Source organism: Drosophila bipectinata, chromosome XR (genome assembly GCF_030179905.1).
Source record: "Drosophila bipectinata strain 14024-0381.07 chromosome XR, DbipHiC1v2, whole genome shotgun sequence".
In the NCBI taxonomy this organism is placed as follows: Eukaryota; Metazoa; Arthropoda; class Insecta; order Diptera; family Drosophilidae; genus Drosophila; species Drosophila bipectinata.
The window spans coordinates 16,368,481-16,385,853 of NC_091735.1; the positions used below are offsets into that span (position 1 = coordinate 16,368,481).

The 17,373-nt window shown below is 35.9% G+C and overlaps 1 protein-coding gene and 1 long non-coding RNA gene across 2 annotated transcripts; both read right to left on the reverse strand.

Annotated features, from left to right (window-relative positions):
• Nucleotides 1-2,169: 2,169 nt before the first annotated feature.
• Nucleotides 2,170-6,955, reverse strand: LOC108124806 (probable basic-leucine zipper transcription factor Q). The gene is made up of 5 exons (XM_017240658.3): nucleotides 6,795-6,955; nucleotides 6,294-6,391; nucleotides 5,490-5,951; nucleotides 4,234-4,559; nucleotides 2,170-2,212 (listed from the first exon to the last, which is right to left on the reverse strand). The coding sequence occupies exons 1-5, from the start codon at nucleotides 6,850-6,852 to the stop codon at nucleotides 2,170-2,172; spliced, it is 987 nt and encodes a 328-aa protein (XP_017096147.2). The 5' UTR covers nucleotides 6,853-6,955.
• Nucleotides 6,956-8,401: 1,446 nt separating this feature from the next.
• Nucleotides 8,402-13,496, reverse strand: LOC108124834 (uncharacterized). Its single transcript, XR_001773251.3, has 4 exons — nucleotides 13,407-13,496; nucleotides 10,661-10,927; nucleotides 9,695-9,781; nucleotides 8,402-8,823 (listed from the first exon to the last, which is right to left on the reverse strand). It is a non-coding gene; the product is annotated as an uncharacterized lncRNA (long non-coding RNA).
• Nucleotides 13,497-17,373: the final 3,877 nt, after the last annotated feature.

Consider the following 17,373-nt stretch of genomic DNA (forward strand, 5'->3'; position numbering starts at 1 on the left):
TTTTTATTATTTGAAAAATAATAAATTAAATGGGCAATATTTGAATCTAATAAATTTTTAAGCCAAAGAAAAACTTTTTGCGAGTGAGAGAGAAACTAGAGAGAAATTTAGAGAAAGCAGCGCGCGCAATTTTGGAGCGTGTGAGCTTTTGGCTTCGGGGTGCTCTCTGTTTTTGTGGTGAGTTTCCAAAGCGGAGACGGAACCGAACGCACGTGTGCCTATTCGAACCTTTACCCTCTTCCCCCCTCCCTTTCTTACTCAGCGCAAGCCCTCCCTTTCAATCTTTCCCACGCCAAGTGTCTTTCTCACTCGCTTGTCCCTATCGCTCTGCTCTTTACCTCCCGCTAAAATTCTCCTCTTGCGGTTGCTTTTTGGGCTGCAAATTGGCCCGGCATGTTTCTTTATTCCTCATGCGAGGGAGTACATTGAGAGAAAAGCACAAGGCATATATTAAAATATAAATTTGGTTTTAACTTTAAATATTAACGATAGGGTGATTATAATTAAACAAAATAGGAAAATCTTGTTTTAATAATTAATGTTGGTTTAGACTGAAAAAGCTGTTTTAAAAAATTCAATATTTCAATGAAATATATTTTTTTTTTAAGTTTAAATTTTCTTTGAAATTTTCATATAAGTATTTTTTTTAAACCTACCGTTTTATACAAAAGTTGTTTCCTGTGTAGTGCAATGACAATTCAACCGTGAATGTATGTATTATATTTGTATGAATGTGTGTGTGTGTGGTACTACAGATGGATGGCAGTGCGTGTTTTTTATGAGATTGCCTTTTCGGCTTATACTCTGGGGCCTACATGGCACTCCCATTCCCTTAATTTTTTCACTTTTTTTGTGCCCCAGGATGAATGCAGACACTCACTCACACGAACACAGGGCACACTTATTTGTATGCAGCCAACACACACTGGCGCATACACACATACATATATATTTTACCTAAGATTGATCATTGCTAGTATTTTTTGGCATCTTTAAAGTTGCCACAGGAAAGGCATCGGGGTCGAAACACCGATATCTTTAGGAGTTGCGTTTTATGGCCGCCCCCCTAAGTAGGCAATATAAATTCACTTCGAGTGCAATAAAATGCTTGCCGGAACCGGAAATTTCACGCGACAGCACTTTGTATCTCTCGAAGGCCTTTAAGTCGCGTTTAAGACACAAATTTTATCTTGTTTTTATGGATTAATATATATGTGTTTAATGTCCCGTATTGTGTACAACTTTTTTATGGGCTTGAGTCAATTAATAAGAGAGATTGTCAATAGAAAATTGATTCTTTTCTTTAAAAATAGGCACATCTTATTGTTATTAATTTTGTTTCCCTCTTTTTGTAAATGTTCTTTGTCATATATTGTTTAAATATTTAAATTTTAATAATAGCACTTTTTGATCACTAAGCTTTTAAAAATATGATTATACTATTTACTAAATGATAAAACAATGAATACAAAAATTATATTGTTCCAGCCATAACGTAGCCAATGAGTCAACCAGACTTTAAGTTTCAGATTTAGCCTTCGAGCTACGAGGACGACAAAAAATGAAAAATTAGGAGAGAGATATTTGGTTTTTGCTTTTATTTTTGCGGCAATGGTCCGGCCCCATTTGGAAAACGGCAATCAGCGCCTAGGACCAGCAAGGCTAATGCATCGGGCCTGGGAAGCGAACTGGAACGGGTCCAAATGTTGCACAAATGGCGCCGATGGCCACCACCCCCTGCCCCTCTCAGAATAATAATGAATAATGGATAAACGCAAAGATGTCATTTGCCAAAGGCCATTGCAAACACCACAACCACATACTGCACATACAAGTAATATTCAAGTACACAATATTAACACACTTATGCATGCAGTAGCAAACAGCAAAAAAACGCACTTATTGGAATATTAAAGAACACTTAGTGCCACTCAGACGACACTAATTCCCCAGGGCACCCTCAATTATAAGTCACTTACTCAGGGCAATTGATACGGGCTTCTGTGTAAATATATAAGTATTTATATATATGTGGGGACTGTCCTTCGATCCGATTGCCGGAGCTGTGGACTGCAGACTGCAGGCTGGGCACAAATCAAACACAATGGAGTCCTTTGGTCAAGGTGGAAGCGAACGCAACTGCACTGCCCTCTAATGGGGACTTGGTCCTCATAAAAAATTAAACATCTTGGCCTGAGACCATGGCGACAGCCTGTAATTTGCCAATTTAACAATTAAGTTTGAGGGCCTTGCTCTACCAACGAAAATGATTGATTCGATTGGTCGAAGAAGATACGCAGGTTGGTGGACAAAATGACTATGATTTGGCTCCTACAGGTCAGTCTGGAGTTGGAGCAAAACTTTGCTTTCCAAAAGGTTTCTGTTAAAAGCTGCAAGCGTGTCCCAAATATGCATGATATTTCAATTATTTATCATTCATAGTTGTATCCCATTATTATTGCATTCGATGAGAAAACTATTCTATTGGTTCTATACAATAAAGTTTCTTCTATGTCAAAAATTCGTTTCAAAAAGAATCTTTAGAAGTACTATATGAAAGCATATCTAAAGGGGGGTTTCTGGGGAATAGGTACTACTACGATTGAGTGAACTGCAAGCAAATCTTTTAAATTCGAAGGCGAATCAATTTTTAAAGGCCGAGTACGAAGAGCCCACAGAGTCCCATTCCGTTAGGAGTCTGAGTTATTTAAGTAAAGAAGATTTGATGTTTTTGCCAAATACCATTTTCGATCGTTCAGTTACACGACAGCTATAGGATATAGACTGCCGGTCCGATTGGCAGCTTCCATATATCTGAACGATCGGAAATCACCCAACTTTCGTGTTTTTAAAGAAAGAAAGTTGGAACTTCCAACACATTCTATTTTTAGTCAATTGATCCGATCCGAATTTCATAAGGATCGGCCATCTATATCCTATAATTGCCATAATTGGAATTTGGTAAAAATACCAAATTTGGTTTTTTATAGAAAGAAGCTTGGGAAGCTTCTTTTTTAAGTTTGTATCCTAATAAATTGGTTTTATAATACAATTCACATACGGATCAGCCAACCATATCCGATACTTGCGATTTACATATATTCGGTCTTATGTGCAAGTTAACTTTCCTTATTTAATATTTATTTGTTAATCGTATTTATAAAACTATTTTTAATAGATTTAAAATTCTTTAAATGCTTTCGCATACGGTGCATATCTGGCGCCATCTTTCAGCATGCAATCGCAACTGCAATCTGTGCCACATGGCGTATACGTGATTTTCGCATGTTATCTACATGCTTTCTACATTCAACGTGAATTTTTAAAGCATACATTTCAGGGCAAACCCGAATGCACTTCTCAGATTTATAGTTTTTTCTTAGCTTGGCGAAAGCTTTTCCGTTTATTTCTTTATTTTTTTCAGTTTTTCTTTTAAAAGTATTTTTAAAAAAGCGGGCACACCTTGAATGCATTTTTTAAGCTTTCCGCGATAAAAGAGAGTGCGAGAGAGAGAACGAAACTCAAAACATTGAGAGCACCAACAAAATGGGAAATTCGTAAAGTCACCGCTGACCTCAGGCCAAAGGTTGCTTAATTTAATGCTAACGAGCTCAGCTTCCATAAAGTAAAGACAAGCGACAAACAAAAAAATAAGTTGTCTTATAAATTGAAGCTTCTATTTCAGAGGAATAATGTAAGATATTTTGTGTATGTAACTTAGTGCCTTAAAATAAAATCTTTTCTATACAATTTTTAAAGTACAAGCCAAAATTATCTTTATTTTGTCATTTTCCCTAATTCAACTAAATAGGATCGGTTTTTAAAACAGATTTAAAAATGTAATCTGGTGTTTTTTGAGTTTTTATTTTTATGGCTTTTAAGTGAATTTATGGCTTTATTTCTGGCCTTGTTCTGAGTTCTTGTTAGCTGTTTATATTGTATTATAGCTACATTTCCTTTTTAGTTGTTATAATTTTAATCGGAATATTTTTTTATGCATACTTAGTTTTTCAATAATATAGAACATTAAAAATTTCTGATTGAAAGACTTCTGAAAGTTATATGATTGCTATTATATTATTAAAGTGTTTAAGTTTTTAGTTATTTCACATTTTAATTTTATGAAATTTTAAAGATTAAAGACGTCCAACCTAAGCTTCAAGCCCATACCGTTATTTTAATCGTACCCACTAATGAAACTAGTTGTTAGAGTAAAAATGAAGCAATACTCACATGATGCGATGGTAGGCATCGAGCTGGTGGTGCTGGTGGGCACATGCCACAGACTGGTCGGATTCGGTGGAATCATCGCGCAGCGTGGCAACGCCAAGCGGCAAGATCGGGATAATAGCAGCTGTGGCAGCTGCGGCCGTTGCCGGCGGCCCCGCCAATGTCGTCGTCGTCGTTTGTCCCGCTCCAGTTACCGCTACTGCGGCTCCGCCCACTCCTCCTCCAGCCGCTGCTGCTGTCGCGGTTGCGGTCGCTGTTCGGCCCGCTGGAGCTGCGCTGCCGGGAAAAGTCTGCTGCGTGGAGGATGATGATGTTGTGCTTTCGAGTTCCTGTTTAGACATTTATCAAATGAATATATTTTATTAAAAAACCGTTATTATTGGAGTTGAAGAAAAATCAATGACACAGTGATCGTTTGCATAAATTAATTTCGGGTTTTTATGGCACAATTATAATCACATTTACAAGAAAAATATAATAAATTAACAAAGAACAACATGTGTAAAAGTTGCAATCTACAGGTATTTACATTTATTTTCAAGGTTTGTTTCAGAAATTTTAAGGAAAATACAAAAAGGGGGACGAAAAGTTTATTTATTTTTGTATTTGCATTTCAATAAAATAAAAAGTGTAAAGTTTCATGTACAAAAATAATAAATAAATATATAATTTTTATCAAGCAAGCAATACATACTATACATGAATTATTCATATATATACAGAAAACAATTTAAATTTTTACACAGCTTATAAAGTGCAACCGCAAGTCCTGTTTTTATATGCATTAAAAATATGTAAACATATGAATTTAAAAATTAAAAATAAATATTAAAAAAAGAATATCAATATATTTACTAGAATTAATTGGGGAACATTTTTTAATAATTCTCTTAAAACATGCATTTTAAATAAAATACAAAACTCTTAAGAATAATTAAGTTAAATATATATATATTAAAACAAAATTAAATTATAATTATTTTGATAAACTAAAAAATATAATAATCTTTATTATATTTAGATCTAATAATAATAATAATAATCTAATAAAAATATAATATCTTTTGTTATCCTATTAAGTTTAATAAATCGTGGAAGTTCGATCGAATGGAAACTGTCAACGATTTTTCTCCACCTCATTTTGAAAGGGGAGCGGGGTTTGGATTGCAGATTGCATGTTGCAGGTTACAGGTTACTGGTTGCAGGTGAGGGTGAGGGTGCAATGTGAAGGTGGTTGGTGGTGGGGGGTGGTGGGACACCTTGATCTCGCCGGGGTCCGGCTGGGAGAATCGTTTCCGTTCGTAGAGGATCTCCCGCTCGATGGAGCGACTCCGGAAGGCGGGCGGCAGCGAGCGATCGGGGGGCGGGGTCTGCAATTTGGGGGTGACGGGGGTGTTGCTGCTGCCGCTGCCCGTCGACTGTTGCTGCTGCTGTTGTTGCTGCAGATGCTGTTGTTGGAGATGCAACTGCTGTCGCTGCTGCTGTAGGTGCAACTGATGCTGCTGCTGTTGGGAAGTGGATGAGGTGGGCGGGCTCTTCTCGCTGGATTGCTGTTGCTGCTGCTGGTGTTGCAGTTGCTGTTCGCGATGCTGCTGGTGCTGGTGCTCGCGATGCTGCTGGAGTTGCTGCTGCTGCTGGCGCTGCTGCTGCTGCTCGTCGCGCTTCTGCTGCCGGCGGATCTCAAAGTCCAGGAGGCGGGCCTCGCGTTGCTCCTTGTCGCGCTGTTTGCATGCAATTGTCGCAAAGTGCATTCTTACAATCAGGTTAATTGGTTATAACGTTATCGCATTGCCATCGTAATTGTTGTTGCATTTACAAAATCACTGTTGCATTCCTTTTTTTTGCTTTTTTGATTTATTTGCTTTTTGGTAATTTTTTTTTTATACGAATTTAATTACTAATTATTAATTTTTACGCGCTTGATTTTTGGGAAGAGACACACAGACACACACACACATACCGAATTGAGCGCGACTTAGTTGGCAGAGTGACACAGTAGAGAGAGAGTGACAGAGAGAGAGAGAGAAAGAGACGGGGATAGACGCACACACCCACACACTCACCTTGTAGTTAATGGCGTCCTGCTCTTCCTTTCTCGCCTCACGTTCGTTTCGCTGTCGATCGCGCTGCTTTTCCTCGTCCGTTTGAGAGTTTTTACTATCTAAATATGGGGAATATATAGAATAGATTCAAAGAAATACAAAAAAACAATTGTTTTTGTTTTTATCCGGAGCAAGAAAGAGATAGAGAAAGAAAGAGAGAAAAGGGAGGAGAGACAGACAGAGAGAGAAAGAGAGAGATAAAGAGAAGGGAAGAAAACAAAGAAAGGTAAGCCGTTTTAATCGATTCTCTATGGTTTTTCAATTGCAACTTTCTCCGTCAATTGGCATTTCATGCACCTGCTGGTGAAAAACGTGAAAAGTGCTAAATGGCAAATAGAAAACTAGCATGGCAGCATGCAACTACAGCACCACCCACACCCACTCCCACACACACGCACTCACACACATACAGGGACACTTCTTTTCAAGGCCACGCCCCCAGCCGCCCGAACGCCTACTTACGCTCCCCCTCACGCCCACGAACGGCCATCAAATAGCGACTTAGTCGTGGCGGTGACATTTTCCCGCTTTTCTTCCGTTTCCGTTTGGTTTCTGTTGTTTCTGTTTGTTTGGAAAATGGAAAAATGGAAAAGCAACCCAACAACCTCGAGGACCCAAGCAACACTGACACTGAAAACAGAAGCAAAACTAAAACTATATCCGAAACACTGACCACGGCCCAATTAGTCGGTCGGTCGCGTCTTCTCCGCTCTCATTTCGCAGGTCGCGAATTTCCCATCAGGTGTTAAAGCTCATTTATTTGTGGCAACCAGAAGTGTGACAAAAATTAGACAAGGAAAACAACAACAAAATGATATATTAGTGTGGCCTTAGCTAGGGAAATTTTTGTGAGACGGCCACACTAAAAAAGGCTTGGTTTTCTATATTTTTTTAAGACATTTCTCTAAACAGGTTTCTCTTTCTACTTTTTTAGTATTTAGCTCTAAAGAAGGGAAAACATAAACATAAGTGTGACCAACGTTTTTTAAGAGGATATACTAACATGATAAACATTTTTGAAAAACCGCCACACATGAATTTTTAGCTTTAAAAATTAAAGCTATTTAAAGATATCCTCAAAGTAAAAACGTAAGTCAATGAATTAATAATTAATTTTTAGCTTAAACAGTATTTAGTGCAATAATAATAAAGGCTTTTTTATAAAATTTTATATTTTCAAATGTTTCCAGAGCTAAGTTTTATTTCTTGTGCATTTTTGGTAAACGAGCTTTGAGCTTTGGCCTTGGCTTCTTCTACATATTTGACACATGTCAAACGGTTGTCTCCTTAACCGTTTTCTCACAAACTTTCAAAATAAGTACTGCTTGTTTTTTCATTTCTAGAGACTCTTGAGCTGTCCCAAATGTTGAACTTAAAATGCATTTTATGCTTCTGCATTGTATTCTCCTTTGCTTTAACCTTTGAACCAGCCACAATTATTCCATTGAAGAGCCTTTACGGTTCAGATGTTTGCTCCCATTTTCCCTCGCACCCGCTCACCCCATTTAGCTATAGAATTTCAAAGGATATCACACAGTGGCACACCGTGGAGGCGGTAAGTTTACGCACACGATGAGTGCACTTTGCTTTCCTTTGACCCCATTCCATTCATACATCATTCACCTGTTTGGTGCACATCAGGGACACCGTCATTATCACCATCATCGCTATTATAACCGCTATATCATCATCATCATCATCATTGCCAAACTCAAAGCGCTACAAATAAAAATGTTAAAACAGAAGCTAAAAAATAGAAAACATAAAACTAAGGGAACAACTGAGAGCGAAACAACGAACATTGGAACGAAACAAACTACTTGGAACGGAACAAATGGAACGGAACTAATCGAACGGAGTTCATAAAAACTTCACTAAGCATGGGGGGTCTGGTGTATGGGGCGGGCTGGGGTCTATATTATAGTTTACCCAAAACTACGAGACCAGAAAGAGACAGACAAAGAGAGAGAGAGAAGGAGGAGAGAGTGAGCGAGAAAGAGAGATGGTGGAATGTGTGTGTGTGGAAAAGTGAAAGCGAGAAAGAGTTATAATCCTTACCTCCAAGTGTTTCTGATGTTGTTGTAGCTGTTTTAATGATGTTGTTATTGTTGTTGTTGTTGTTATTGTAGTTTTCGTGTCGATTTACTTTCAATATTTTTCTATTCGATTTTATTTGAATAATTTCGATAGTTTTGAACACGCGATCACGGCACGTACCGAAACGATTGGAATTGGAGTCCGTTGGAAGTACCGTTGGGTGAGTGCGGAGTGTTTGTGTGTGTCTTTTTGGGGAAAGAGATAGAGACAGCGAAGGAGACAGCGAGAGACCAAGATAGAGAGAGATAGACAGAGAAAGAGAGACAGAGAGAGAGAGAGGAAACGATCTCAATCTCAGGATGTTTATTAAATGTTTTCAATTAATGTCTTCAGATATTATTTTTGTTTGTTTTTTGTATTTGTTATGCTTTATTCCTTATGCGCTTGAAACTGGCTACAACAGATGTTTTGTTGCAGTGTACAAAATAGAAGAGAATACAATCAAAGAAGAGCAAAGAAAGGAATGACAAAAAACCAATCTAGAATTATTAGTACTTTAATGGAAATAAAATCTGCGGATCATATTTTATTTAAAAGGCTAGCCAACAAAATTGAAATACTATTAATTCATTATAGAAATTTTATAAAAATAGTAAAGCCATTTAAAGTTTTTGGTTTCCTATCTCTAGCTATACTGATGATTCTAATATCTTTTCCTAGAAATCCAAAAAAAAACTTGTAGGCTCTAATCTCTCTTTGCTTCTGGGTCTAGATTTTTCGTTTTTGGTCCGATCTACATTATAAATTACTAAATGGTATATATTTACTAGGACTATGAGACCAAAACGATTTACCTCAGTAATATCAACAACAAAAGGAAACGCAAATCATCGGTTACACAATATAAGATACTTTAAGGACATATGTAGATACGTACGTAAATGCTTACAGATCTAGGTTTTTATATAAGGAGAGGAATCTCTTGTTAACAAACGTTCCACATACAGACATATATATATAGGATACATATATACGATTATAAATTACAAATAGATATACAGAGAGAGGACTCACAGGATGGCCTAGTCATACCAGGAAAATATATATATATATATTTATATACGAATAGAACAAAAAATACTCGCACTTCCTATGGACTATGATTATATTCGATCGGTTTCGATTATATTCGATCAATCAGATTATATAGACACCGAAGGGACAAACAACACAAATGGGATCGATATATTTGGAAGGGGTATTACGATTCCCGGGTTAAATATTTGTAATAATATTCACAGCATGCGGAAAACCGTAAGACTTACTTGAGGAACCGCCGCCAGCGCCCGGTGGCGGGTAGGAAAACCAAAATTGATGGGCCAGTTTGGATCAAGTCCCAACCAATGGGCTACCTGCATGAAATACAATTTAAATCAATTAAATGCTGACTTAAACACGGGTGTAAGCGAGTGGAAACAGATCTAAAATGTAAAATTGAGACTAAAATGCCTATACTCGTAGAGTACAAGGGTTTATTGTTATTCAGCAAATTGCACTAAAATGTGTATACTTTTTTAAAAATATAAGAATGTTTGTTTATTGGCCCTGTCCTTAATTTTTTCACAAAAAGTTTCAAAATCTTTCTGAGTTTGAACAACATTTTCATTGGCTTTAAAAAAAAAATTTTAATAACTAAAGTGATATTTTATTGATTGATATGTATGTATGTACATAGTTACAGTTATATACATAGTCAAAAATTAATGTTTCTTCTTTGATTTCAAGCGAAATGGAGACGCTAAACTATTATTTTTAGCTTAAAATATCTCCAGTGACTCTCATACATAATTACTTTACATCAGTGGTCGGCACGCAATACATTGATATGATTTCAACGCATCTATATTAGTAACGAATTACAGAAAGTAGGCTGTAAGCATGACGTTTCACACACTTATACTGTGTGTGTGGCAGAGCTCGGGCGGAGAAATTTCCTATGCCCACGGGATAGGTTTTTCCGACCACTGCTTTACATATAAACATGTTTTTTTTTTTGTAAATAAAACATAAAATATTTTTAAGGTTAACATAAATTTTAATCTCACAAAAATATATATTTACTTTAAATAAAATTCAAAAACGTAACTTTTTAAAATTTTTCAAATAAGTATTTGAAAATGTAAAATACATACATACATACAAACATATAGTATGTACATATATATTTTTCATAAATAACCGCTGAATCACTCCCTGATTTTTATTAAAAACATTTTTTAAAAAGTACTCACCGTTATTCAAGTCGTTGTTCTTGCGTTTGGGTGTGTTTTTTTTTTGTTCTTTTTATTTGTAGGTCCTAGTGTTGTTGCGTGTTTCCTAGTATCCTTTTTGTTTTTAGTCCATGCCCAAGCACGTGCGGTATACGAGTTTATATAAAGATAAGTGAGGTTAGGTCCGAGTGGGAAAACACCGGGGAATTCAGTTGTCCATTCCAGCGACTAGGGATTTGCCGAGCAACACGGTCATGCTGGTCACCCAGTGGGGCACCAATGGGTTAACTAATGGAAGCCGCAAAAAACAAACAAATTAGACTCGTACGCAAATTGAGGCCATTAACTTACTGACTTATCTTCGCTCATGTGGCAAGTAATCAACCAGTGTCACACAGACACACACACTCACTCACTTGCAGACTCACATATTCGACATTTACATATTTGCACTGAGAGAACTGGTGGAATTAATCAAAAGCTGCCAGAGATGTTAGGGGAGGGGAAATATGAATAATACTTTCATTTTAGGTTTCCAACTTATTCGGTATGTATGTATGTATATATTATTTAAACCAATTTCACTATATTTGAATCTTTGTTTCAACATTAAAGTGTGTTTTAAAAGGAATATTTTAATTTTATTTATAAATTTGTTTAATGTGTTTTTCGTTTATACGAAAATATTTTGTAATTTTAAAATCTTAACCATTGAACCATTGCTTTTAACTCACAAAAAAATTTTTGTAAGTATTGATTTAAAGAAAATAATAATGTAATTGTTATATTTTGTTCTCTTATTTTGTTATGTAGAGTACAACTTTAATATTTAATTTCTTCCAAGCATAACTTACAAAAATATACCTCTAGTTAGTCTTACCAAGGAAAAGGAAAATCTTTCTCTAAGTGTAAGGACTAGAATCTAGGAGCCGCAAAATGCCGAATGGCTGTGGCAAGCAAATCTGGTTAACCATGGCAAATCAAATCGAATGGCATTACATCAGCGAGAGCCACTCGAGGGTTAAGTGGCTACCATGGGTTAATGGGCAACAAGAGGAACACGACCCACCATAAGAGGCACATATACGAAGGAGGAGCTATCCAGCAGCAGCTTCCCTGCCATCTAAACATTTTGAACACTGGCTTTAGGCCCCCGACACAGAATGCGAAAATGGGTCAAAAACGTGACTCTTTGGCGATAAGAAAAGTGGGAGGGGAACCCGAAGCGGGGGCGGTGCAGGCCAAGTGGGCGGTGACTCTCTTTGCCACTTAACCACTATTCCGAAAAATAAAAATAACAATATATAATGGGTCGTCGCAAAATGACACATTCTATTGTATGTATTTTTTATTTTTTACCGAAGAGGTTATAAATTGTTAATATTTAATAGGCGAACAAAATATGTTTTAAATTATTTATTTTTTTAAGACCTTTAAATTTAATATCCTTTATTGGAAAACCTTTTAAATTGACATTTTATTTTAACACTCATTTTATTTATTTATTTATATTTTTTATTAAATAATAATGCTATTTAGTTTAAAACCAATTTCTTAGTCCTTTGATTCCTTTAAAATTCAATTCTAAAAGTGCCTTGATACATTTATAAATATTGCCTTTTAATGAATATACTTTTAAAATTAATTACTGAACTTTTGAACATTTTTTTAGTTGTGTTGGATAAAGTTTCTTGAAAATTGGTGGTTTCTCTTATTTGGGTCACTTTATCAGCGGAAGTTTCTCCATTTTTCTTGGGGCTTTTCAACTTCTTCTGGCTTTCCGACCAAAAAATAGCTTTCAAACTATTTTTATACACACATATGTATATTATAATATATATTTTTTAACATGTGTCTTGGGCTAAACATCGTTGTTTTTGTTTAATTAAAAGTACTTTTTTATGTTTTCGAAAAAAATGTTGCGGTGGGTTAGGTCGAGGGGAGGGGGGCGGGTGGGTGCTACAACAACCATTATGAAATTTTATTGCACACATAAACACACACTCGCACGCACACAGATGCAAGCATGTAACAGGAACAAAAACAAAAACAACAACAACAACAGTGAACACTGCCTAAGGCAACCTTACACACCCATTTGCGAATACGTGTGACGTAGTTGAAGAAAGAGATGGGTGTTGAAAAGGGAGTTGCAGCGGGGGGTAGGGATAGAGATAGGCATAGAGAAACAGAGAGAGAGATAGCACCATGGGGGCCTGTTGCGACCCAAGTGGGAAAACAACCGTTAATTAAGGCAATTGTTAATTTTTTTCGTCTGTTATTTGCTTCTTTCCCGTTTTTTTTTTGTTTTTGGCGCACTTTACCGAAAAAAAAACAACAAAAAAAATACTGACACACCACACCACTCACACTCACACACACACTGGCAAAAAAATGTCAAATTAAAAATGAAAAAGAAAGCAACAGCAGCAGCTCTTTGGCATTTTAAATGTTAAATCAACAAAATAGAGAAAAGGAGAGTAATTCGCAAATATAGAAAGTGGAATTTGGCACACGCGTCGCACACTGCAATTTACCGTTGTAGTACCACCTACTGCTGCTGTTAGTAATTCTTGCTCTTATTCTTCTTCTTCAGCTGCTGATGCTGCTGCTGCTGATGCTTCTGTTTTTCTTTTTATTATATTATTATTATTATTATTTATTATTGTGGTGCGAAATCAGGACACGTTTCTAGTGCGTAAAAAGCGGAAACGGAGAAAGGCGGAGAAATGCGGAGAAAGCAAATCAAATCGAAGTAGAACTCAACTCGACGGAGGCGGCGCCCTTGCAACTGCTTGCTGCTCTGCTTGCGACTGCGGCTGCGACTGTGGCTGCTGCTTGCGATTTTCCGACTGCCACTGCCACTGCGGTGCCTACCGCTGACGCTGCTGCCGCCTCTGCTGCGTCGTGTCCTCGCTGTCGTCGGCGCCTTTCGCGAGTCCCCGAATCAACAGTGATGCCCCACTAGGTTCCAGTCTAAAGCTAAGGAATTATCAGTAAGACTTTCTTACTGTATGATATCCGGTACTTTCCTCATAAACTACATATGCATGTATATAAATAATTATACCGATTATAATAATTATTAGGCTTGTGATGTAAACTTTTTACGAAATAAAGGATTTCATGTACCAATAATTCTACAAAACGCTACAAACTTTTGAAATTTTATAACTAACTATTATAAACCCTAGTTACCGTAAAATTTAATAATCAGGATAATTCACTCTTGATATTTTTGGATCACAAAAATAAGTTAAAAGGTCAAAATAATTCATTGCATACTTATAGGAAAGATCTTGTGCGAGGAAAACAAGTTATTTACAAGGAATAATTAATTTGTATATATTTTCAGAATGCCTAGATAAGTTATTTTTAAACCATTTATATTTAAATATAGAAACTAATAATGGTACAAGTCAGCCAGATTGGAACATAAGCCTCTGAGCTGCCATCACTGCGTGCCAATCCGATGCGATGCGTGCCGAGATGATGAAGAAGAAGAAGCAGCAGGAGAAACAACAACGGAGGCTGCGGCGACAGAGGTGCCAAAAAGCAGGAAGAGGAAGAGAACCAAAGCATGGCACATGATTAAAAAGCTAGCGGGTTGCAGCGACTCAGAGAGAGCGCATGCCGCCATGAGAGCACCAAGGAAGCAGAGAGAAAGCTCTGGCAGACAGTGCTGCCAAGTTATTTGAAAGTTTTCTTCCGGTCTTTGGCGCGAAAAAATAGTTTCAAATATCCCACCCTTCGCCACTTTCAAATGATAGAACTACATTTTTTAAATAACAAAATGTAGTCAAGATATCCAGAAAATAAGAGAGTAGTCTATCAATATTTTAATAATTTAATCTGCAAAACAAACCCCATCTAGAATATGGCACACAAAACAGCTCCCTTTTTGAATTAAGGGCGCTAAATTTAAATGAAAAGTTTCAACAAAAGCCAATCGGATCAGATTTTCAATTAAGCCTCTTAACAATAATGATAGCATGCGAAGAGCTAAATCAGGGCGTATACGTAATATGTAAAACATTGCATATTCGCTAGAGAAAGAACAGGTAAGATCTGTTTTTCCGCCTAAACTACGGAAGGCTAATTGTTAGATGCAAGATAGGAACCTGACTGCCTCGCATACATAATGTCCGAAGATTAAAGTGACTGTCCCATTCCATCTTTAGGTTTCTGCCTACTGTCTACTGCCAGTAACGCTTACACTGCCGATTATATTAACGATTATACATGTTTGAGGAATTATAAATGTTTCACGTTATTTAATTTTTTGCTGAAATACAAAAATGTCCAACCAATAAAATTAGAGTTATTTTAATAAAAAATGGGCAATAAGTTTAATGATGAATCCAGAGGAAGAAGCACCACGATACCATGGATGATCTGTGAAATTGACTTTACATTAATGATTCTAAAGTCTATAAGCATTTCACTTACGGCACGCTATTAAATATGAAGCTAAAAAAATATTGACAAATTGACCATAAATCATCAGCAGCAGCAACAAAGCCCAAGGAACAAAAACAAAGTGAAGCAGCTAATTATTATAAGGTGGGACACAAATATAATTTAAAAAAATAATGCTTCAAGTTCAAAATGCAATACATACAAATGGCCAAACAGCTTGAAAGAGACTGTTTATAAAACTAAAGAAGGAAATAAGACCCAGGATGCTTCGACGCTTAAATTCTTGCATTCCAACTGCAAAATATAAATAGGAAAAATATGTAAGAGATAATTTTAAATAATATTTATAATTACGGAAAGCATCTAAGCAGGAGTATAGGCATGGGAAATATCAGAATCCGGCAGAGGCCAAGGCAATAAAATTAAACAGAAGCTACAAAGACTAATAAAAAAAGGAACAATTGGAGGAAAAATGTAGCCCAAATTATAACATAAATTTAATGAAGGGAAAAATTGATTTTCGCAAACGGAAAAAAATAAGAGTCATTGAGGGCTGTAGACATTAATGTACAATATAACAATAATATAATATAATTGCAATACAATAATATAATTGCTCAAAAAAAAATTTAATAATGGAAGCGAAAAAGAACGGAGCCAAGGATGCTCGATATCTAACAAATTTTTCTTTTACGTGTATATATAAAATGTTAAATTTTGGTCATACTTACGGAAAAAATCCAAACAGCATCAGGGGTATGCGAACAACACTATCAGCAGTTCCAGAGCCCAAATATTAAAATAAAATAAATCGCAAGATTCAGAGCCTCATAAACAAATATAAAAATGTATAACTATATCCCATGGTTGATCTGCACCAAAAAAAATAAGACCAAAGATCACAACAGGAGAGCACCAAGATCCCATGGTTTATCTGTGAAATATATCCCATATTACAGATGCTAAAGCTTACAGATATTTTACTTACGGAAAGCATTTTAAAATAAAGCTAAAAAGATTTACAATAACATCAGCAGCAACAGAACACAAGTCACCAAAACAAAATGAAGCAGAGGTATTCAGAGCTAAGGAAATATACATATATAATTGAAATATAAATTATAATAAAAAAAAATTGTTAAAAATTAAATACTCACAAATGCCAAGTCATCCACATAATTGTTTGAAGAAATATAAGTATTCTGACAAACCAACCAAAGAAAAAAAAAGAACCTGCAGAATATATAGAAAAATAGAATATAATATTTGTTATTAATATTTATAATTACGGAAAAAATCCATTCAAAAGCAAATGACCAGTACTTACGGCAAAGAAGTTGGAGGAAAAAATGAAAGAATCCCAAATTTAAATTTCGCATTTAAATTATGCAACAAGAAGACCCGAGATCCGAAGAATTCCACAGCTGTCAGAGAATATATATTATAATAATCCTTCAAGTTAGATTGAAATACTTACTATGTTCTAAAATAAGTAATATAAATTCTTGTTGAATAGATAAATAAAAATGAGATAAAAGGATGCTCCGACTTCTAAGACATCCAAAAAGGATATTCGGAAAGAAACCAAGCAGGAGCAGAGGTTTATTCGGTTCCTATGCCATAAAATAAATCAGAAGTTGGAAATCCTAATAAACAAATACATAAATATTATATTTTGGGTTAATTTTAAATACTTACCGATAAAGGAGGAGTATGAGGGGCCACAGCATAAAATAAATTAAATTCCACATTCAAATAATAGATCCAAAGCATCCAAATAATTAACGTCCGCATTTAAATAAAGGAAAAAAAATAAATCAGAACCATCAGAACTAAAAAAAGATCAATATTTTTTTATGTTATACTTCAAGGAATGTCCGGTACTTACCTAAAAAAACAACTTGATGTTAAAACCCATTGAAGCATAAGAACTATTTCGGACAAAATATCAGAGGATATTTTAGAGATGAATATAAAGAGAAATCCATAGAGAGGAATAATCAGAGGTGAGGAACCGGAATAGGTGGTAACAGAGGAAGGTGCAACGCTGATTCCAACATACGATTTCAAAAACCGTAACAAATTTATGTTTTTATATCCTTGCAGAGGGTATTATAATTTTGGTCAAAAGTGTGCAACGTAGTGAAGGAGACATCTCCGACCCTATAAAGTATACATATTCTTGATCAGGATCACCTCCTGAGTTGATATGAGCATGTCCGTCTGTCCGTCTTCTGTCTGTTTCTACGCAAACTAGTCACTCAGTTTCAGTTTCGTCTTGAAACTTTGCACACACCCTTCTTTTCTTTGCACGC